The sequence below is a fragment of the Scardinius erythrophthalmus genome (genome assembly GCF_964197995.2).
Source record: "Scardinius erythrophthalmus genome assembly, chromosome: 19".
Lineage (NCBI taxonomy): Eukaryota > Metazoa > Chordata > Actinopteri > Cypriniformes > Leuciscidae > Scardinius > Scardinius erythrophthalmus.
Genome location: NC_138239.1, coordinates 20,548,654 through 20,571,699, shown reverse-complemented (window position 1 = coordinate 20,571,699; position 23,046 = coordinate 20,548,654). Strand labels below are relative to the sequence as shown.

General features: G+C 38.0%; 2 protein-coding genes across 3 annotated transcripts; one reads left to right on the top strand and one right to left on the bottom strand.

Annotated features, from left to right (window-relative positions):
- The first annotated feature begins 500 nt into the window (after nucleotides 1-500).
- Nucleotides 501-9,367, top strand: smndc1 (survival motor neuron domain containing 1). Its single transcript, XM_081394147.1, has 6 exons — nucleotides 501-713; nucleotides 1,082-1,201; nucleotides 1,383-1,525; nucleotides 1,647-1,805; nucleotides 8,087-8,240; nucleotides 8,346-9,367. The coding sequence occupies exons 2-6, from the start codon at nucleotides 1,082-1,084 to the stop codon at nucleotides 8,481-8,483; spliced, it is 714 nt and encodes a 237-aa protein (XP_081250273.1). The 5' UTR covers nucleotides 501-713; the 3' UTR covers nucleotides 8,484-9,367.
- Nucleotides 9,104-22,730, bottom strand: add3b (adducin 3 (gamma) b). Of its 2 annotated transcripts, none has more exons than XM_081394145.1 (15): nucleotides 22,503-22,730; nucleotides 21,245-21,489; nucleotides 18,611-18,746; nucleotides 18,301-18,452; nucleotides 16,094-16,174; nucleotides 15,785-15,934; nucleotides 14,294-14,437; nucleotides 13,907-14,005; nucleotides 13,325-13,495; nucleotides 12,916-13,176; nucleotides 12,191-12,307; nucleotides 12,013-12,102; nucleotides 11,374-11,491; nucleotides 10,404-10,511; nucleotides 9,104-10,241 (listed from the first exon to the last, which is right to left on the bottom strand). In XM_081394145.1, the coding sequence occupies exons 2-15, from the start codon at nucleotides 21,464-21,466 to the stop codon at nucleotides 9,910-9,912; spliced, it is 2,181 nt and encodes a 726-aa protein (XP_081250271.1). In that variant the 5' UTR covers nucleotides 21,467-21,489; nucleotides 22,503-22,730; the 3' UTR covers nucleotides 9,104-9,909. The 2 variants fall into 2 exon arrangements, with proteins under 2 accessions (XP_081250271.1, XP_081250272.1); XM_081394146.1 differs by having other exon boundaries at nucleotides 21,245-21,492; nucleotides 22,503-22,710.
- Between the last annotated feature and the right edge of the window lie 316 nt (nucleotides 22,731-23,046).

Genomic DNA, 23,046 nt, shown 5'->3' with positions numbered 1-23,046 from the left:
AGCAGAAGAAGAAGAAAAAAATAATAATTTAAAATGTAAGCATCGAATAGGATAAATCAGGCTTTCGCTTAATCATCTCTGTATGGCATTCCATTACAGGCCTATACTTTTCCATTTCAATGACATTTTTTTTTTATAAAACTATTAAGAATTTAAACATATCCTTATAAGACATATTATTAGGAAATATAGAGTGATATTTACCTAAATTGTATGTAAGAAGTCTGCTTGCTTAGATGTTATAAAGATCTAATTAATTTACATTACAAACTATCAGAATTTCATAATAGGTTTTTTAAAAAAAATCCTCCTAGAGTGACTCTACTTATTAGTGGAAATAAGTAGTTCCGCACTCTAGTAGATTGCGGAACTACTTATTTTCACTAGCCTATATGAGCTATAAAAGCCTTAAGTATAAAATAAGATTCAAAATCAAACTTTATTTCAAAAACGAAAAAAGTAGTGTTCATTTTATTTCATTTTACTTACCTTTCCTCTCTGCCACAGGATGGCGCGACAACATCGCGACAACAGTTTTATCACGCGAGACTGTGGCGTCACATCCGGTAAAAGGTCGAAAAAACGATACCACGAAGAGATACAAACGTAGAAGGAACGGCCGTCTTTTTCACGAAAATACTATCGTACATGGGACACTTAACACATTAATTAAACACTTTTTCATATAATTGTTATATTGGGAATATTTAAAGGTAAGACGCATGGTAAAGGATGATTCGAGTATACTGTGTTTATAGATATAAGTTAAACATGTCTTCTGCCGAGCGTGCGGCCTTGCGCTCTATTTATGACTCTCCTCATCGCTTTTGTATTGTTTAACTGGATCAAAACAAGGCTTCGTGAGACGCGGTTTGAACGAATTCCAATACGTTATTAAACAAAGCATTTAAATTGAAAACGATAAAATTGGGGAGTAACGTTAATTAAAAAAAATTGTCGGATTCAGATAACAAATATTGGGATTCCTGTTCTAGAGAACATATTTGATGTTTATATATGTAAGGCAAGGGTGGGTGTGTTTTCACTCTTTTATTGAAAGGTATGCTATGTTATTTTTCAGATGTCTGAAGAGTTGGTAAAGCAGTTGAGCAACTATAAAGCTCAGCTGCAGCAGGTGGAGGCGGCGCTCTCTACAGATCCAGATAATGAAGATCTGCGTAAACTGCAGAAGGATCTCCAGGTTTGGGGCACAATTATCTTCTGCTTTTTTTTTTTTTAGTATGTGTTTACATTGATGAGACCAGAGTCTTTCAGCGGTCTAGTTTTTGTCACTGAGGTTGACGCTTGATAGCCTCTGACAAGAAAAAGTGCCTTTCTATGCAAGTATGTTCATCAACTTTGCTGTTATGTGTCACTTATAGGAGGTGATTGAGTTGACAAAAGACCTGTTGACATCACAGCCTGTGGAAGGTACGACCAGTACCAAAAGCTCAGAGACAGTCGCTCCCAGTCACAGCTGGAGGGTCGGAGACCATTGCATGGCCACCTGGAGCCAGGACGGACAGTGAGTATCACACACCAACACAGTACTGGGAGGTATATAGGGATTGTGTTCGGCTACATTTGGAAGAGGGATTCGTGTAAATATCCGTACTCACCTGCTTACAGTGGTGTGTGATTGGCAGGTTGTATGAGGCGGAAATTGAAGAGATTGACAGCGAGAATGGCACGGCAGCCATCACTTTCGCTGGCTACGGTAACGCAGAGGTGTTGCCACTTCACGTGCTCAAAGAAGTGGAGGAGGGCAGGAGCAGGGAAGAGAAGGACGGAAAGCCCAAATCTAAGTAAGTAGACATGAATATAACTTTTAAATCTGTTTTAATATAGGGCCTGTTTACACCTGGTCACTTCAGTTGCTTTTACTTTTCCGATTTGTTAATTTGTCTAATCTAATGTGTTAACACGTTTTTCATTTACACTTGGCCTCGTAAATGTCTCCACAAAACGAATATAAATCCGATCTTCAATTCCCGCTCTATATGCAAGTTTAACGGAGGTCACGTCACCGAATGCAACATGTATGAGCTGCATTTTATTTATCATCAGCTAATTTCAAGATCAGGCCGCAATAGGAGAGAGAGCGGCATCAGCACTGGTAAGATCATTTAGTCTCACTTTTATTGTGTGTTGAGCGTCTGCGACTTTTATATATGGCTATAACATGTCATATAGCCTATAACACGCTCTCTCATGTTTATTTATTTTTTTATCATTTTGGGAGGAGTAAACTTTACATATGTGTTTTCAATAACCAGGTGCATTTACACTTGTCCAGTTTAGTTTGGAATGCGTCTCAAACCACCTCCTGAAGTGGTTTGAGTGATCGGATTTAAATCTGTCTCAAAAGCGTGTCGGAGGGCATTTACACCTGGTCTTTTCAGAGAAAATGCATGAAGTGACCAGGTGTAAACAGGGCCATAGTGTTAAACAGAGCAACATATCTTTATAAGGTATAATATGATTTAAAAGTTGTAAATGAGCACAGTTGTTAATACTGCAATTTAAAATGTATATTTAAAATATGTATTCCTATTAATTGAATGGTAAATATATGTAAATCTGAAAAATATTTACGTGTTTGTGTGTGTATATATATATATATATATATATATATATATATATATATATATATATATATATATATATATATATATATGTATGTGTATGTGTGTGTATATGTATATACAGTGAGGAGAAAAAGTATTTGAACACCCTGCTATTTTGCAAGTTCTCCCACTTAGAAATCATGGAGGGGTCTGAAATTGTCATCGTAGGTGCATGTCCACTGTGAGAGACATAATCTAAAAAAAAAAAAAATCCAGAAATTTTGATTTGATTTATTTAAAAGGGACAACGCACATTAATCAACATGAGGACGAAGTCCAAAATGTAAATGTGCCAGATTTAGCCATACAGGCTAATTTTCATCTGCAGTCCCTAGCAGGTTGATGGTTAAGAGAAAAACAATAAATATACTATAACAATACAATAAATACATATCAATAAGAAAGCTTTAGATAAAAATAAATACGAATAACACTACTATTCGCGATCTGGACAACTGGCAGATTAATCAAAAAACAGAAAGAAAAAAGAAAAAAAAAGAAAAAAAAAAACAAAGACAAGTGTCATACACAGTAGACACAGATCAAAGTGAATAGACACACATTTGAATACATCAACAACATATATGCAAACACAGAGACACCACTATAACAATGAATGCAAATATATTATTCTGTATTATGGCAGCATATTTGATTTGACTAACCAATGTTTTATGGATTTGGAAAATGATTTAATAGATGTGTTGTTCCTTAGTTCTGTGGGTATGGTATTCCATGTATGAGCTGCTCGAAAAGAGAAAGCTGACTGTCCAAAACTACTTTTTCTACATGGTATTTTACAATCCCCTCTTGTAGACGCTCTAGTGGATGCGTTTAGATTTTGTTGGATGAATTTATTGAGCGGAGGGGGGGCCATACCATGAAAAATTTTATATACAAGTAAGATATCAGCAAACTTAATCATGTTTTCCCAATTTAAAAGATCATATTTAATTAAAATTTTACAATGGTGATATGAATTGGACTTTTTATCTAACGTTTTCAAGGCTCGTTTATAAAGTATTTCAACTGGTCGTAATGTGGTTCGACCTGTCTGTGTCCAACTGGTAAGACAGTAATTCATATGTGATAAAATCATAGCATTAATGTATAGCATTGAGGCCTGTGTAGTTAAATTATTCCTAATGTGTCTGAAATTTGCCAAATTAAATTTGATTCTATTTATGACCTTTTTCACCTGTGTTTTAAATGAAAGACGTGAATCTATTATTATTCCCAAATATTTGAGCTCTTGGACCACTGGAAGTCTTTTCCCTGCTACTATGACATCTGGGTCTAGGTCTTTGTTTGCAGATTTCGAAAAAAACATACATACTGTTTTATCAGTATTAAGGTGAAGACACGAATTTGCTAACCAATTGGATATAGTGATCAATGCAACTGATAGCTCTTCTGCAGCTTGCCTCTTGTTTGCAGCATGTAGATATATGACAGTGTCATCAGCATACATCTGGCAGGTGACAGTAGGTGGACAGACCTCAGGTAAATCATTAATGTATAAACTGAATAACAGGGGACCCAAAATGGAACCTTGGGGTACTCCCAAATTAATGTCAGTTATTTGGGAGATGTTATTATCCACACAAACACATTGTTTTCTGTCTGTAACATATGATTTTATCCATTTAATTACATCTGATGAAAAATTAAATTTTGATAACTTATTAATTAGAACGTCATGATTTACCAAATCAAAAGCTTTTTTTAAATCAAGAAAAACGGCTCCGACCACCCCACCCTTCTCCAGTTTAGCCTTTATATTTTCCAACAGAAAGACATTAGCCGTTTCCGTAGAATGATATTTTCTAAATCCAAATTGCATCGGATGTAATGGGAAGGAACCTGCATTTAAATGCGTTGTAATCTGTTCCGATATAAATTTTTCTGCAATTTTGGAGACTGCTGGAAGAATGCTTATCGGTCGATAGTTGCTGATGATACTATGATCACCGGATTTAAATACTGGTGTTATTATTGCAGTTTTCCAAGAACTGGGAAACACTCCTTCATTAATTGACCAATTTATAATTTTCGTAATAGATGGAATAAGTGCCTCCTTATGGGTTTTTATAAATGCTGTGTCCATCCCATATATATCTTTTGCCCTTGAACCATTAAGAGAAGAGATGATTGAATTCACTTTAAAGTTTGTCACTTCTCTAAAAGTCATAATGGGGGCACCTGTATCTAAAGGAGTGAGAGAGTAATTTGAACTGGCAAAACTCTGAGATAGAGCATTTATAGAATTAATAAAATAACAATTAAATGCTGCTGCCACTTTACTTGCCTCATGGGTTACATTTCCATCTATATTCAATTTTATTGGTTTATTGATGGTACATGATTTCCCTGTTAATTTTTTTAAATTATGCCAGATTTCTTTTGTATTTCCCTTAGCTTCACGAATAGCATCAATAAAAAATGTTGCTTTTGCCTGCCTGAGTTTTTTTAAAACCTTATTCCTCAATGTGGTGTATAAACGTCTCTCATGAGCCAGTTTATTCTTGAGAGCCATCTTAAGGGTGCTGTCCCTCTGTTTCATTAGTGACCTTATAGTCTCATTTATCCAAGGTAGATGGTTTCTTTTACCAGGTTTACTTTTAATTTTTCTCATAAAACTATGTATAATTGTTTCAAGTTCAACCATGAGAGATTTACAATTTTCATCAACACTTTTATGAGCAAGATGTTCATTCCAATTGATTTTTTTAATTGCATGTTCAAGACTAGGTAACTGACTTTTAGGCATTACATACTGATTTAACTTTGTATAAGTTGATAAATTTAATGCCGTTTTGGGGAGTTTTCTTACGATCAGGATCATATTGTGGTCTGATAACCCCGTGACCAAATTGTAAGATTTTCTTATTCTTTCTGGTCTATTTGTGAAAGCCAAATCAATAAGTGTCTCTGATGAACTAGTTATCCTCGTAGGCCCTTCAATTACCTGTTGTAATTCGAAATTACTTGTAACACGTTTTAACTCTTTCCTTTTTATTTTATCACTCCAATTTATGTTAAAATCTCCTAATAAAACAACCTCATTTTTAGTATCACATTCCTTTAAAAGAGCATTTAATTTATCATAAAAAACTATTTTCGTGGACGGTGGTCTGTATATTCCAATCAGAATTAAAGACATTTGAGTAGAGAGAGTCAATTTAAGCACAATGCATTCCAAATCATCAGCACATGACAAGTGAATTTGCGCACAATTTATATTATCCTTTACATAAAACAATACTCCACCACCCCGACCAACATTTCTGTCTCGTCTAAACATATTGTAACCATGGACTTTTAATATGTCAGCCGGGGAGTTTTCGTGTAGCCATGTCTCTGTCAAGCAAAGGAAGTCCAAATTTGACTCATATAAGAGATGTTGCAGTTGGTCCTCTTTAGGAATTGCGCTTCGGATATTTAAATGTCCTCCTAATAATCCGCTTGGTTTAGCCTGAAAATCCCACAGCATGCGAGCCTGATTTACAGTGCGGAAGAGTTTATTACCACGATGTTTCACAATTGCAGGATTTATCTTACGTTTTGAATTGTTTGGTAATGCACAGTTTGTTAGTTTTTGCACATGATTTTTCACACAAGGCATCACAGCGCTCGGCAGGATCACTGCTGGTAATGAAGTAAAGTCAGCTGGAAACTCACCCATAGTGGCCGTTTCAGTAGTATGCAAATTGCTGTTTAAGATGGTAAATTCATACCCCGACATAGTCCTATTTTCCAACCCAGGATATTGCCTGTTCATCTCCGTAAGTGCCGCTCGATGATTTGGACCCACGTCCAAATCATCCAAATCACAATGTATGATTTTTTTAACTATTTATTTGTATGATACAGCTGCAAATAAGTATTTGAACACCTGAGAAAATCAATGTTAATATTTGGTACAGTAGCCTTTGTTTGCAATTACAGAGGTCAAACGTTTCCTGTAGTTTTTCCAACAGGTTTGCACACACTGCAGGAGGGATTTTGGCCCACTCCTCCACACAGATCTTCTCTAGATCAGTCAGGTTTCTGGGCTGTCGCTGAGAAACACGGAGTTTGAGCTCCCTCCAAAGATTCTCTATTGGGTTTAGGTCTGGAGACTGGCTAGGCCACGCCAGAACCTTGATATGCTTCTTACAGAGCCACTCCTTGGTTATCCTGGTTGTGTGCTTCGGGTCATTGTCATGTTGGAAGACCCAGCCTCGACCCATCTTCAATGCTTTAACTGAGGGAAGGAGGTTGTTCCCCAAAATCTCGCAATACATGGCCCCGGTCATCCTCTCCTTAATACAGTGCAGTCGCCCTGTCCCATGTGCAGAAACACACCCCCAAAGCATGATGCTACCACCCCCATGCTTCACAGTAGGGATGTTGTTCTTGGGATGGTACTCATCATTCTTCTTCCTCCAAACACGTTTAGTGGAATTATGACCAAAAAGTTCTATTTTGGTCTCATCTGACCACATGACTTTCTCCCATGACTCCTCTGGATCATCCAAATGGTCACTGGCAAACTTAAGACGGGCCTTGACATGTGCTGGTTTAAGCAGGGGAACCTTCTGTGTCATGCATGATTTCAAACCATGACGTCTTAGTGTATTACCAACAGTAACCTTGGAAACGGTGGTCCCAGCTCTTTTCAGGTCATTGACCAGCTCCTCCCGTGTAGTTCTGGGCTGATTTCTCACCTTTCTTAGGATCATTGAGACCCCACGAGGTGAGATCTTGCATGGAGCCCCAGTCCGAGGGAGATTGACAGTCATGTTTAGCTTCTTCCATTTTCTAATGATTGCTCCAACAGTGGACCTTTTTTCACCAAGCTGCTTGGCAATTTCCCCGTAGTCCTTTCCAGCCTTGTGGAGGTGTACAATTTTGTCTCTAGTGTCTTTGGACAGCTCTTTGGTCTTGGCCATGTTAGTAGTTGGATTCTTACTGATTGTATGGGGTGGACAGGTCTTTATGCAGCTAATTTAGGATAATAAATGGAGTGGAGGTGGACATTTTAAAGCAGACTAACAGGTCTTTGAGGGTCAGAATTCTAGCTGATAGACGGGTGTTCAAATACTTATTTGCAGCTGTATCATACAAATAAATAGTTAAAAAAATCATATATTGTGATTTCTGGATTTTTTTTTTAGATTATGTCTCTCACAGTGGACATGCACCTACGATGACAATTTCAGACCCCTCCATGATTTCCAAGTGGGAGAACTTGCAAAATAGCAGGGTGTTCAAATACTTATTTTCCTCACTGTATGTGTGTGTGTATATGTGTGTGTGTATTAAAAAGTGTATATGTATACTTTTTATATACAACTTTTCATCAGTGGCACAGACATTATACACTACAACAGTTTAGATTGATTATTTTTTTTTTTTTTTTTTTTTTTTTTTTTTTTTTTTTTTACAAATCTTTCCTTTTGTGTGTTTTCTCTTAGAAAAGAGCTGCTGGCAGAGCAGAGGGAATATAAGAAGAAAAAGGCCCAGAAGAAGGTGCTGCGCATGAAGGAGCTGGAGCAAGAGAGAGAAGTTCAGAAGTCCAAATGGCAGCAGTTTAACAATAAAGCCTATTCAAAAAATAAGAAAGGACAGGTGTGTATATAAGAATAAAGCCTGATTAACTTTGCAATGTTCTCTTAAATGCTGTTTTTTTTTTACCCTGTTATATTGTTCATGTTGTATGATCTTCCTCTGCAGGTGAAGAGGAGTATATTTGCATCTCCAGAGAGTGTGAATGGAAAGGTTGGCGTTGGCACGTGTGGTATCGCAGATAAACCCATGACCCAGTACAATGATACTTCAAAGTATAATGTCAGGCATCTAATGCCCCAGTGATCTTCTCTTGTGTCTGTGACCATCTGTAATCATCCACCATAAAAAAATGAAACAAACTGAAACCCACTTAGAAGTCATAAACAAATGGATTGGATATGATGAGTATAGTAACACATTTCCCCCTTGTTTTATTTGCAGTAATAGTGGGTATTTAGTATGTGGATGTTGGAGCTGTTCTGTACTGAACCGAGTCTCTGGATGTTCATCAATCCTCAGTGAAGGACAGCTCCTGTTTAGTTTTACTGGTTCTCCTCATGCTCTCAGGTCGAGTCTCTGCACGAGCTGCTGAGGATGGAAACTGCTCTATAGGTTTTATGATGTGTTGAACAAATGTATATGGAAAGCTCTGGCCGCCCTCATACACATTTGACTGGTGTTGTTGAACAGATTAACAGATTGTTTTGCTGTCTTCACCTCTGTGTCTAATAAGCATTCTGCTGCAGTCCATTTGTTGTTACATTTGCTTTTCAGTTTTGTATATTTACATATTTGAGAGGAATAAACATTGATTTCTTGACATTCTTAAAAGAATTTGTGGTTTCTTTTAATTTGACTTTTTTAATTGGACGTTGTTTTCCAAATGACAGCTTAAATCTGTGTTATAAAAAAATTGCTTCATAGTAAATTGCAGCACACTTTTATTTCACAGTGGTTACATTACATTTACACATGTGACCATGAGACTGCAAATTACAAAAGCAGTATTTGACCATGGAAGACAAATACCTTGGTGAGCACAATAATACATCACTATTAACATAAATACAGCATAAGATTTTGATTAAAAATGGTGTATTTGATAGTATAGTGATAACAGCTTAATATAATCAACATATAGTGAGTACAACATAAGCTGTATATAATCAGTCAATAAAACGAAGCAGAATAACAATGTTATCAACCACATCTCTTCATTTATAAAACCAGCAAATCAAAAAAGCTTCATATCACACTGAATGGCCAGCTTCCCATTTCTTTAATATTCCTAATATGCAGGAATCCAGATGCACAGTCTTTCATACAATTCACTGTCACCTGATTATATCAGCACAAAACATCAATTCATTTACAAACAAAATGCAGAGCCATCAAAATGTTTCTGATACTTCTCAAATGCAGAGTTTAGAGTTGCAGATCAGCACTAGAATTTCTATTTTGTGTAAGTGTGCTTTTATGTACAGTTTATAAAAGTGTAGGTGGATATTCTTAGGCTATTTAGACTTTTTGCTCTAGTTATTATTATGGCTTATGGCTGTTAGAAAAGTATTCTGAAATATTCCGTTTAATAACAATACATACAAGTCATTGCTTTAACGCTAATATCCATATCCATATCCCTGCTAGTCATCACGTTTATCATTGGACCCTCCTGAAACTACATTACCCACTAGCCCCTGCACAGCATGTGTCTAACAGACTCGTTCACTCAGTCCTTTTTGCATTCCTTTTCTTCCTCTATCTCCTTTTCTTGCTCCTTCTCTTTCTCCTTCTCTTTGTCTTTTCCTTTCTCCTTTTCTCTTCTTTCTTTCTTTTTCGTCATTCGCAGGAAGGAAGGAGTACGGAATTTCTTTTTCTTCTTTTTTGGTGACTTTGGCTGACAATCAGAAGAGCTGGTGACTGAAATGTTGTTGGCGACAGTGGTAGTTATGGAGACCTGCATCTCTTTAGTGATGCTGAGCTCCGTGACCTGTAGAGTGAGGTCATCATCCTGCGTCAGGTCATCGCCGTCACTGCTCTGCAGTAGAGCTGAGAGACAGTCTGAAGATGAAAGGAAGAGACTTTTCAGCATGAGGTCATCCAGCTGGAAACCATAAAACAGCAACTAATTTGGTTATCAAATACCAGCGTGATAATATGCTCATACAATCCCAGCCAACAGTTTATACGAAACTACATGAGATTATATGAGAGAATCTTGACCTCCTCTTTCAGGGCTCATGAGAGGTGAGATCGACAGGGACACAGTGGAGCCGTCATATGTGGTCATTTCTCCGTCCGTGAACTCCTCATCGGCCTCTGACTGAAGAGCTTATGTCAAGAAAACACATTTTAACAAACAAGGTTAAGAGAAGCCTTACAATCTTGCTAAATAGAGATGGTTAATGCTGAAAACAGTCGTGCTGTTTAAAATGTTTTTTTTTCAGGATTCTTTAATTAATAAAAAGTTTTAAAGAACATGCACAAATCTTTTGTAAGATTATTAATGCCTTCACTGTCACTTCTAATCCATTTAATGAGTCCATACTGAATAAAAGTATTAATTTCTTTCAAAACTCTAACTGACCCCAAGCCTTTGAATGGTAATGTCATTCTGTGTCTTTGGGTGCTTCTCAATATCCCTCCTCGTCTCCTCGCTCCTCCGTCCTCCATCCTATGACCCGGAAACCGATTGAGCTCAGCCATCTTGAAGGACATCTCAATTCTCTAATTGCACCGCGAGGAGTTGAGGATCGAGGAGCGAGGAGGCTTCCAGAGGAGTCATGAGCGAGGATACACAGGTGGATCCTTTGCGGAAGAGTTTTACCGACTAAACGTGACGCACGTATCAATTCTCCTCCCCTTTCACATCGGTCACAATAATTTTAATTTATGCTTTACCTTTGCAGTTTAAATAAACCACACATCTCACATATTTCAACAGGGTGTCTTGCTTTATTATTATTTATTATGAATTTCTTAAATAACCAAACTTTAACAACATAAGGACAGATCCTTTGAGCGCTGATGATGACGCTGTGAAGTGACGCTCGAGTGATCAAGTATTCCAATGTATAAAAAAGCTTTCATTCAATTCCTCCGTCCTCCTTTTCTTTCCTTGCATCCTACAGAGATGCGAGGATGCACAAATAAGAATTGAGAAGCACCCTCTGTATGCAGAGTGTGCTTGTACCTGATTGGCTGCTCTTATTCTCCACAGTTTGTGTGTATTCCTGTAGTTCTGCCTCTGATTGGTCGAAAGGGTTGGGTGGTAGAACAGCTGCCTGTTCCTCATCCTCATAAATGAATGCCTGAAAATAATAATGGCAAAGGGATTGACTGACACTTGTGTGTAATTTTTGTTTATGTTTTGCAAGGACACTGGTTTTGGACTTTATACTGACATCTATCTATGAAATCATGTTTCTACATCGGAGAGAAAAAATTAAAAGAAAGAAAGAAAGAAATTGTTGGTATGTAAGGAAGGACAGAAGGAGGGAGGGAAGGAAGGAAGGAAGGTATTAAGGAAGGAAGAATTTGTTGGTATGCTAAAAGAACTAAAGAAAAGGAAGGAGAAAGAAAGAAAGAAAGAAAGAAAGAAAGAAAGAAAGAAAGAAAGAAAGAAAGAAAGAAAGAAAGAAAGAAAGAAAGAAAGAAAGAAAGAAAGAAAGAAAGAAGTAAGGAAGGAAGGAAGGAACATTTTTGGTATACTGTAAGGAAGGAAAGAAAAGTCATTTTAAACATACCTGTCAAAAGAACTATTACAGAAGAAAAAGTTTAGTGCCCTTTCAAAGGTTGTTTATTTAGTATTTGTGTTAGTGTAGTTACGCACTGGTCCAGAAGGCTTGTCTATAACGATGTCTGCCAGCAGCTGAGACTTCGGTCCAGATGTCATCAGATCTACTCTGTTCTGCTCTCGAATCTAAACCACCACAAAGCAAGCAGTGCTTTAGTGTAGTGAACACAATCTGTGGACACAGTCTGTTCAGTCTGTACACTCACTCACTCACCTTATTTCTTTTTTCCAGTACTTCACTGGGGTTAGTATTAAGTGGGACAAACTGGTTGGGGTCCTCAATCCTAATTGGAGTGTCCTTGCAGCTGCCTGAATCTTCTGACTTCATCCACTAAAAAGATAAAGAAAATAATGAATTTAAGAAAACAGTGAATATTAAGCACATACATAAATATAAATATTAATTTTTCTCTCAAAGTTTCTGATCTATGGAATCTAATTTTCCCGTAGCATAATAAAAGAAGAAAAAATGTATTACAAATTTGTCACTATTTCTTGTAATTGTGTACATTATGTTATTATTTTAAAATTGATCTCACAATAGACATTAGTCAGACCAGACACCATATTGAATTTGTGTGGATGAAAACAAGGCAGTGAGGGATAGATTACAGTCTTTACAATGGTATTTACTATATAAATGTATTAGATCACATGATTTTCAAAACCCTAAACTTTCAAAGCTGTTGGCGTTTTTGTCTACTGAAAGATTATTTGGGAAGATGTTTTGTCAGCTAAACAACTGATCCATTGAACACACTTTACTTCAATCACTCACAGCCTCATTTTCATTCCGGTCAAAAATGAAATATGGCACCACCCTGACTAAGACCTGTTTATTTTTTTATTCTTTGGTGGAAACATGCTTCCATACTGATCCATGATTAATCACACTGAAATATGACTCATTATGTTGCTGAAGTGAATTTATGAAGATACCGTAGTTTTGGACCGGGGGCTGCATGTCCCGTTGAAGGACTCTTCAGGTACATTGACCTTTAAGTAGCTGTTCGGAGAGTTTAGCCATCGGATCCTCTCTCTGTCCCGCTTCTGTGCCAGGACGTGCAATGGACTCTGTGGAAAGACATCCTTTTCCTCTAATGCCACCCCTGTGACGGTTGCTGGGATCTCCACATCGTTATGATGTCGAGGTTTCTCTTTAACTATGGGATGGCGGTAAGTGTAACCGGTTCTGTAACCCTGGAAATGCAGGTGGCATGTTAGTAGGCACTAGGCACTATTGTTTTTTTTCTGTTAAATGTTTAAAAATACATGCTCCATGCCATCAAAAGACAACATTTAAACATTGCAGACACATCTAGTATAGATTAGCTCACAGGCCACTCACTAAGTTATCTAACATCCTCATAAGCGACTCAAATTCTGCCTCTCCAACCCTCCATCTGATCTGTCCGTCTGGTATTTGTCCACTGGGATTTTTCGTAGGAGCTGTTTTCAGACTTGCTCTGTCTAACACGCAAAGGTTATCAACGCCACCCGCACATAGCAGAGCGCTAACCTGAGGAGAAACAAAGGCAGAAAGACAGAGATGATGTTGAATGAAAGTCTAACCACTCCATTGGGCTGCATCCGAAATCGCATACTTCACTACTACAGAGTAGGTGAAAAACAAAAGTTGTATGTCCGAATTCACAGTACTCATAAAAGAGTAGGCAAAAAGTACCCAGATGAGGCCACTGTTGAGGATTTGTGATTGACGCTGGTAGGTCACGTGATAACGACAGCATGGCAAAATTTATTGGCAGTTTGATTTGTCAATCCATTCCATTTTCTGTGTAGGCTACTTTGATCCACATATATTCCTTTTCCATTTAGTATTCACTTCTTTAAAGTTTATTTTAATATTTGTTTATTCATCCACATATATGCACATTTCCTTTTGATTGATTGTGTGTATGTGAGTGTGTACCTGTATCTCACAGGCTTGGTGGGTGTGATACAGATAGTGAAAAGCTTCCTCTGTCGTCTCTCCAAATGCCAGAAAACCTTGATTCCTCAAGACCAAAACCTAAAAACAAGCAGAATGTCATCAGTTTTGCGAATCCACTGTAACGCATCCCAGTTATGCACAAAATAAAATTATAAATATGATACTTTAAATATTATTTAACGGCTATAAATTTAACATAAGCATTGACTAAACAAAAATGAACAAATACCAACGAAAAAAAACATATTTTAATGTGCCAATGAATATAATCTTATATTTTTCCCTGCTTAAGCTTTTCCATGCTGAACTATAGTGAATTACTAAGGGTTGTCATGCCAACGAGTGGCAGAATTCACAGACAGTCACCTTGGCAGTGGGACCCAGAGCTTTCTGAAGTTCCATCCTCTCCTGCTCGTCAGCTAAATCACCATGGTAGCTAAAATAAGACACCTCTCCCAGCAGCAAAGCTTCATGGGAAATGGGTAAGATGCCACATTTCATAGAAGAGACCTACAGGACACACAGAAAGGACATATAACAGGCAGAGTGGATACTGTGTCTGTGCTAGTGGTTTTTAACCAAGGTGCCAGGGCCCACAAGGGGAGAAGGGTCTGTCTGCGTCCTGCAGTACTACAAACCACGCCTCTACAAGAAGTTACGCCTCCCACGAAGAAACAAGCATGGATGTCATTAACTAAAACAATCTTTTGAAGTAATTTTTTTAATGTTTTGTGTATGAAATCTTATATTGCTTTTGAATCTTATGAAGTATGAAATAACAGCTAGTAAAACATAAATTATACTATCAAATGAATCCAGACTCATGGTAATAATAGCTAAAACCAAACCTATACCTTACCCTAAAGCTGCCCTTTCCATAAAATTAAAATTTACTGCAGATTTTCAAAAAGCTTAAAAAGCGAGGAATGTGAAGTAGAAGAACAGTAGTGACGACATCAGTGATTTCAGAGGGAGGGGCTCTGATGACATCACAAATAGCTGTTTCATTGTAGGGGGCGTAGTTAGTGGTCATGGTTTGTAGTACTGCGGGCTGCAGTCGGACACACTTGCACTAGGGTGCCTCAGCCACAGGATGACTTTAATTAATATATTGCAATGCTTAATGCTTTTGTCACTTGTTTCTGCTACTTTTTTGCCTGTGTTTTGATCTGGAGATTCTCTACTCTTTACGAAAATGCATAATAGTGCCCCCTATCATATAACAGTGAAAACATGGAAAGACGGAAAATTCTATCAATGGCAGGGAAAGAGTTAACACACTTTTCATTCCATTGACTTGCATTCAAACAAATGCGAATGTGGGAGACCTGGAAGGCAAATGTGTGTGTGTGTGTGTGTGTGTGTGTGTGTGTGTGTGTGTGTGTGTGTGTGTGTGTGTGTGTGTGTGTGTGTGTGTGTGTGTGTGTGTGTGTGTGTGTGTGTGTGTGTTTGTTTATATTACATTGTGGGAACCAAATGGCCCCAGAAGGATAGTAAAACCTGAGATCACCTCCATTGTGGGGACCAGCCAGCGGTCCCCATGAGGGAAATGGGTTAATAAACATACTAAATTATATTTTTTTGAAAATGTAAAAATGCATAAAGTTTCCTGTGATGGGTAGGTTTAGGGGTAGGGTTAGTGTAAGGGGACAGAATATACAGGTTGTACTGTATAAAAACCATTACGTCTATGGAGAGTCCCCACAAAGATATGTGCGCCTGTTTGTGTGTGTGTGTGTGTGTGTGTGTGTGTGTGTGTGTGTGTGTGTGTGTGTGTGTGTGTGTGTGTGTGTGTGTGTGTGTGTGTGTGTGTGTGTGTGTGTGTGTGTGTGTGTGTGTGTGTGTGTGCATACTCACTGCAGCTGTAGTTGGTGTGTATGTATGTATAACACATTTGGCATCTGGTCGGGCAGAATACACTGCAGAATGTGGTTTGAATCCCAAAACATCCACGGGTAGTGCAGTCGCTCCTTGATCAACCACCTCACCAATCAGATTCACCTTCACCTGTGAACAACACATGATACAAGAAACAGACGTTTCTTGTATAGTATTTTTCCATATTTTATATACAATATGGAATTTACATTCAACTGCTAATGTGCATGGTTCCCAACCTTATAAATCTTATAAATAAATGTTCAAAATGTGTGGGGGTGTATGTACCAGACTAGCTGCTGTGGCCTCGGAAAATGACAGTCCTCTAGGAAGAATAAGAATATGATCTTGCTCTTTGTTGATGCGCAACTGAAGAAGAAATTACATAGAAATTGTATTGAGAGAGAGAGAGAGAGAGAGAGAGAGAGAGAGAGAGAGAGAGAGAGAGAGAGAGAGAGAGAGAGAGAGAGAGAGAGAGAGAGAGAGAGAGAGAGAGAGAGAGAGAGAGAGAGAGAGAGAGAGAGAGAGAGAGAGAGAGAGAGAGAGAGAGAGAGCATTATAGTATATTCTGGAATCAAATAGAAAAAGACAAGAACTTCAGATGCATTGGAAATCACCAATTACAATTTGATTAGCTGCTTTTGTGCAATTGGATTGAAGGATTAGTAGCAAGTAAGCTAGTTATCTTAAACAGCAAGCTCCACAGTTAAACAGCATGTAAAAAACAGCACAGGTGGCCTCTTCCTTTTTAGGTGGGCGGCATTTGGCCAGAATAAGCTAAAATGAGGATTGGACTATATGTTCAGACATCTGACTATCTAAAAAGCAGTGTTGGGGAGTAGCTAACTACAAGTGGTGATACTACTAACTTAAGTACATTTTTCATTAGCTTGACAGTAGCTCAGTTGCTTCTAAAACAGTGTAGCCTTTCCAGTAGCTAACTACTTTTTCCAGCACGTAGCGCAACCAAAAACTACATTCTGTTTTGCGTCTTGATGAACAATACATTCAAGCAGTGCAGCATCTAAAATTCTTATTAGATCCCAAACTAAAATTGTGCATTACCACTATCTATTGTTTCATCAAGCATCTTGTGGCTTTACAGTTCACTGAGAAGAGATCGTCTGATGATTATGTGAAAGTAGTAGTGTGTTGATATTTCACATGAATCAACTAATAAAGGTTACACTACAGTATGTAAATTATGCAAACCAAAAATTAAAACGTTGTCTACGTTGAAGACCTCAAGCACATACAGTTGAACAATAGGCTTTTTAAGTTGATTAATTGTAGAGCTTTACTGCACTCTATATCAAATGTCAATTTTTGATTTTATGATGACTTAATCTTAATAGGTGGCTTAATAGCTTAATCTATCCCACCACCATTTTGTAATGAACCTAAAAGTTCACAAACGTGTTTTGCACCATTGCTTTGGCAAAGCATCTGTCAATCAAACGGGAAACCGTGATCTAATTAAATAAGTTGCGACGGGTTTCAGAGCGAAGCCCACTGTGTTCATGATTCGCATCTCAGAGCTCCATCACTACATGTGCTTTGAGTTTAACCAGCATTTTCGACTACACCTGTGTATCCAGTTTATGTTGCATACATTTTGTTCTTGCATTGATGTTACATTTGTAGCAATTTTGCACTTTGACAGCCAGTTTGAGATGTATATTTGTGCATTGTGCGTGTCTTTGGATAGTGTACAAAATAAAACAATACCCTTCAAAATAATAATTGTATTATATTTCATTGTTTTAAACCCCAAATATTTTAAACCATTCTTCATTAACAATTATTCAGTTATTTGTAATATAAAATTCAAAGTAGTTTTAATGTAGCTAACTACTTTTTGATAGTAACTTGTAGTGTATAGCTAACTACTTTTTCAGAAGGGTAGCCTGACTGTATCTTAACTTATGAGTAGCTTGTAGCTTGTTAAGCCACAGTTTCAGAGTAGCTTCCCAACACTGATAAACACCAAAAAAATGCTTTGTGAATCAGAATGAATTCTGAATGGCAAATAAGATTTCAATTTTATATTGTTAAGGGTGCAAATGAGTTTGATATCCTACACAAAGTGCACTGGTGACTACAGCTGTCTCAATTCACTCATTTGCACTCACATGTGCCGTTCACTAAGAAATGAATGGTGATTGAGACGTCACATATGCATGAAGCACAGTAATCCATCAGAGGCTTTGGTTGTTCGATGACTATATAGCATCACGGTGACATGTCATGATAGAATAGAGGCAGAATGAACAGTTTTTCGTCTATTTTTTCCACAATGGCAGCTATTCTCTTCTCTCTTTGCATTGTTCTGACACTTAAGCCATCACTATGACAACCAATGTTGTCTGAACAAAAGCATCCAATTTTATTGCATGCAAAATGACAGGGAGCACAGTCAGTCCTAGATCAGATTTGAAAAACAATTTGTGTGCTGAGGTGGAAAAAAGTGTGTAATAATGACTGTGAGTACTCACAGTTATATATGTATTTGGGAAGTGGGTGTGTCCGTACAGGTCCAGAAGTCGATACAAGCAAGCGAGTTTACAGCGGCCCTGCCTCTCAGCTTTAGAACAATTAAACCACTCCATACCACACAGATCATTCACCGGACTGATAGACCCTGCACCTGGAAACACACAAACACAGCGACACAACAATAATAAATAGCTGGTGATATCTGTGCTTTCAGAATTATATGCCTGCCATCTGTTGACCATGACAACAAAATATTTTCAATGGGAAAGTATAAAGTGTTAATAAAAGTGTTTATGTGTGTGCACTCACTGCTGGGACTGTACACTCCAGTGTTGCTAAGTGTGTTGCTGATGATGAGGTGTGCGATGTGACCAAATAAACCACCGGAGTTACTGCCTTTAGAGCACTGCTCCTTTACCATACACTCCAACTCCTCCTTAAAGTCCTGCAACACACACACACACACACACACACACACACACACACACACACACACACACACACACACACACACACACACACACACACACACGTTAACTAAAATGTAATTAAAATAAATATTTGGACATTTAAGCCACACTTAAGAATGTCATTGCATTGAATAACAAAATATCAAACCAAGCGGCAATTATGTTAAAGTAGCACTTGTTTTTCAAGCAAAACATTTTCTAAAATTATAGATATGCTGTCCGTTTAATACATATTGATTTTATACAGTGACTAAAATTACCAGTTGGTTAAATGTAATTGTGAGAAATTCAAGAAAGTTCTCTGGGTGTTTAGCATGGTAATGGGTATGACAATGTTGATATGTTTGGTCTTGGCGGAATAGATCTGCTATGCTGCTGATGCTGCTGTTATTGCTGCTGCTATTGTTATTGCTGCTGCTGTTGGTTATTGTTGCTGCTGCAGAGCAAGTATGGGACTTGCTGCGACTAACATATACACAACACGCTTGATGTGAGCAAGTAAGACATGCTGCTGCTGTGCAATATAGCATACATGAATTACCCAGCAGATCTATACAGGTGGAGGTGTTTCTGAAAGCACACTGCAACAGAAACTACCGTGACCAGTATTTGAAGGGGTTGAGCAGCAAGCTCATTGGCTACTGATACACCAGGAACCAATCAGCAGTGCCCTATTGAGAATGATGTGATTACAAGCAGATTATAGGACCTATCAGCCTGCACCATCTAGAGTTTCATGACAGAACTTTGTATTTCTAAGATGTAGATCTAAGAAAAGGTTTAGCATGCATTGCTTGCATGTCTACTGAATATTTTATTCTAAACCACCAATCAAAAGTTTGGCCTCAAAAAGATTTTTTAGCAATCAAAATCAACCTTGATAATAATAAGAAATGTTTCTTGAGCACCAAATCAGCATATTATTAGAACGATTTGTGAAGGATCATGTGACACTGAAGACTAGATTAATGGACTAAAATCACAGGAATAAATGACATTTTAAGATATATTGAGCTATTTTAAATTGCTATAATATTTCACAATATTACATTTTTTTACGTTATTTTTGATCAAATAAATGCAGCCTTGATGAGCATGAGAGACTTCTTAAAATAAATCTAACCAAGCCTAAACTTTTGTATGGTATGTGTATCCAATGAAATTGATTTAAAGTCCAACTGAAATCAAAATTGACCCTATTTACTTTGTTAGCGCATATTACTAGTCTTGTGGTGAAAAATGAATCCGTGCAAGTTAATACACAGAAAAAATTGTTTGTCGTCGTAAACTTTAATCAAAGTCTGAAAAGTTACTTCCGGTCAGGAATGGCGTTCCTTCTCTGATGATGTAGGTTTGTCGGCTTGGGTTGGGAAACGCTTAACCACTCCCCTCAAACCGTTAGTCTGTTATGAGCAGAGATGGAGAGGAGGAGCGCTAGAGTAAAACCCTTCCCTCTGTTCAATATTCCGTTTCACTGGGAAATACGTCACAACACTGGAGAAAAGTCGTTTGCAACTTCCGGTTCACGTGGACTTTAAAGTTTGGCTTAAGTGTGGAAATACTTTCCTTAAATATAGGACATTTCTGATTTGTTCATAGCTTATAATTTCATGGTAATGAATAATCACTGACAACAAAACAGGCTTTAAGAGAAAGTTCAGTAAACAGAAGGTCCAGTCATAAGTGCCTTTGCTGTGAAATAGTTCTGGGAAGTTGACAATGACATGTCCTGCGGTGAGACATGCTATACTTCATTTAATACTATTTTAAACAGCATTTTATGTGTTTTATAATTAGGCTCATGCATGCAGCTTTTATGGCCTCATATAAATTGAGAGACTGCATGGAATATCGGTGCTTTTTAATTTGATAACAAATTATTTTGTCACACCACAGGACCATTTGTACAACTAAAAATTCACTAGTAAGGCAAAAAGATGATTAGCATTATTTAAAAAAATACGTACCTACTTGTTACAGGATAAAAATATATAGGCCTACACTTTATAGGCTACCTTTAAACTTAAATCATGATGTTGGTTTTAAAACAATCATGGACATATTTTAACATCAATAATTTGCTGTATATTCAGGGCATTATCATCATGCAGTTTTGTTGATTATACCACTCCAAATTACTTAAATTACTTAGAAATTACAACTAGATAAAGCTATAATCACATAAGAGATGAGCTTCATCTAAGACATCAGAAAGCGTACCTAGACTACCTGCCCTGATACAGCAAAAACATGATACACAGAAATCACTTCAGGTTTTTTATTTAATTCACTCATTCCCAGCTTTTCTGGTGATCTGTGCATGGTTACTAATGGCAACGGGTCTCCACTTGTTGGTTGTTATGCAATCAAACACAAGCGTGGGCTCCATAAAATGCACAGGGATGGATGGAGAGAGAGAGAGAGCATGCGAATTCTCACTTTGGTGCGAGTGTGTGTGGGAGTGACGTCTTACTGGACTATGCAGAATCTGTGTGACTCTCTTTCTCTGCTCCATCATGTTGAAGTCCTGCCTCAGGTCAGGTGACATAGCGTTGCTCCTCAGAACCTCTGGGGACTGGAGTTCTTCTGCGCTCTCGCTGTAGACCTTCTTCACATTTAGACTGGATGGGGGGCGGATGCGTAATCCGCTCTCTTCATCGCCCGCAATCATCTCAACGCGCTCACCCTCGCTCATACATAAACACAACACACAACCTTCTGCTTAAGAGAGAGAGAGAGAGAGAGAGAGAGAGAGAGAGAGAGAGAGAGAGAGAGAGAGAGAGAGAGAGAGAGAGAGAGGAGAGAAAAAAAAGAGGGGTAGGCTATTTTTTGCTGATCCACTTGAAGCAGTGTTCACAATTGCTGCTTGAATACAAAAAGGCCAGGGCACTTTGGATTACAAATTAATTGTCTGTACACACACATACAAATAAACATGCATTCACACAACGCCTGTGTGTCTGCTCTCCAGCTGACATCCTATACAAGTCATGCATATCTGCACGCACCCCACAGAGAACAATTCACACCTTTAGTGCCCCCCCTCCCCCTCCTCCACCCTGATAGCCTGAAATCACCCCGCACCCCCACACAAGTTTTTGCATCTGAATTTATTTTGTTTACATTTTATTTAATTTATATCTTTTAATTTAATTTTAATTTATTTAATTTATATTTATATAACTTGTTTTGAATCTGCATTAATATATTTACGCAAAGAAAAGCAGCTCCTGATCTCCCTCATCACTGACGCGCGTCTCGCGACCGCAGCCTGAACGCGTAAAAGCAATTAGCTGTCTTAAAACTCAGTGAGCTGCCTACATAGACAGCATTTATTGGCATTATGTTCATCATTTTTCGGCGTCATAGGCGTACACATATTTTGGGGGGGCATCAGGGGCGCACGAATGGTTTATTTGCGCGTTACGAATCAGTTTGCCACAGAACTGCGCACGAATTTAATGCTCCGAAATGCTGTCTAGGTCGGCAGTTCACTAAGTTTTGATGCACTAACATTGTGTAGTTGCTGCGTTATAGTATAACTAAACATGACATTTTTAACTAATTCAACATTCATAAAGATAAGAATTCTTTAAGATCGAACACTCATGTTGTATTTTAAGATAACCAAGTTGCTGCTGTGCAGACGCACTTTATCAAATATTTTGCGTCTGTCCAAATCCAAACAAGTCCACGAGTAGTAGATATAAAGGAGTTATGGCTATACTCACTTTTTTGGTCTCAGCTTAAGTTTATTCCCTGAGCTGCAGCAGGAAACATAACTCTACAAATCAGTTCACCCAGGAAACCTAACAACAGCACATTAGATGAATCCAAGTATATTTCCCCCTCAAGTCTCAGTTTCTTCTCTCAAGAACCGTAGGACTGTGTTGCGATCAGGGCCGTGAGCGCGCAGCGAAAGCGCGAGCGCGCGTGGATGTGTGAGGAGTGTTTTGCGTGGGAACTTGGTGAAAGGATCACGTGACTAGTCCTGTCCGCCCACTGCGCCTTGGCAGGGCCACCACGACCTCCTCGAGCCTTATCTTTCAAACACACAGAAGAGTTTATACAAACGTGAAGATACGAGCCAGATGTTAGACATCAAACACACATTAATACAGCCTTGCTGACGCTGGGATGTTTGGCAGCTTTATAGCATCTGTTCTCTTAAACATCTATAAATAACGAACATGTATATGTAATATATTTCATATTCCCTATAAAAAGGCTATTATTTTTATGTTGCACAATAAACTGACCTGCATCTGTCAAAAT

Excerpts from the sequence above, each read along its gene's own strand:
- smndc1 (XM_081394147.1), top strand. The coding sequence starts at position 1,082 with ATGTCTGAAGAGTTGGTAAAGCAGTTGAGCAACTATAAAGCTCAGCTG. Across the intron at positions 1,526-1,646 it reads ACCTGGAGCCAGGACGGACA|GTTGTATGAGGCGGAAATTG; the intron begins GTGAGTATCACA and ends TGTGATTGGCAG. Across the intron at positions 8,241-8,345 it reads CAAAAAATAAGAAAGGACAG|GTGAAGAGGAGTATATTTGC; the intron begins GTGTGTATATAA and ends CTTCCTCTGCAG.
- add3b (XM_081394145.1), bottom strand. The coding sequence starts at position 21,466 with ATGAGCGAGGGTGAGCGCGTTGAGATGATTGCGGGCGATGAAGAGAGC. Across the intron at positions 15,935-16,093 it reads AGGCCACAGCAGCTAGTCTG|GTGAAGGTGAATCTGATTGG; the intron begins GTACATACACCC and ends TGTTGTTCACAG. Across the intron at positions 14,438-15,784 it reads ACACACCAACTACAGCTGCA|GTCTCTTCTATGAAATGTGG; the intron begins GTGAGTATGCAC and ends TGTGTCCTGTAG.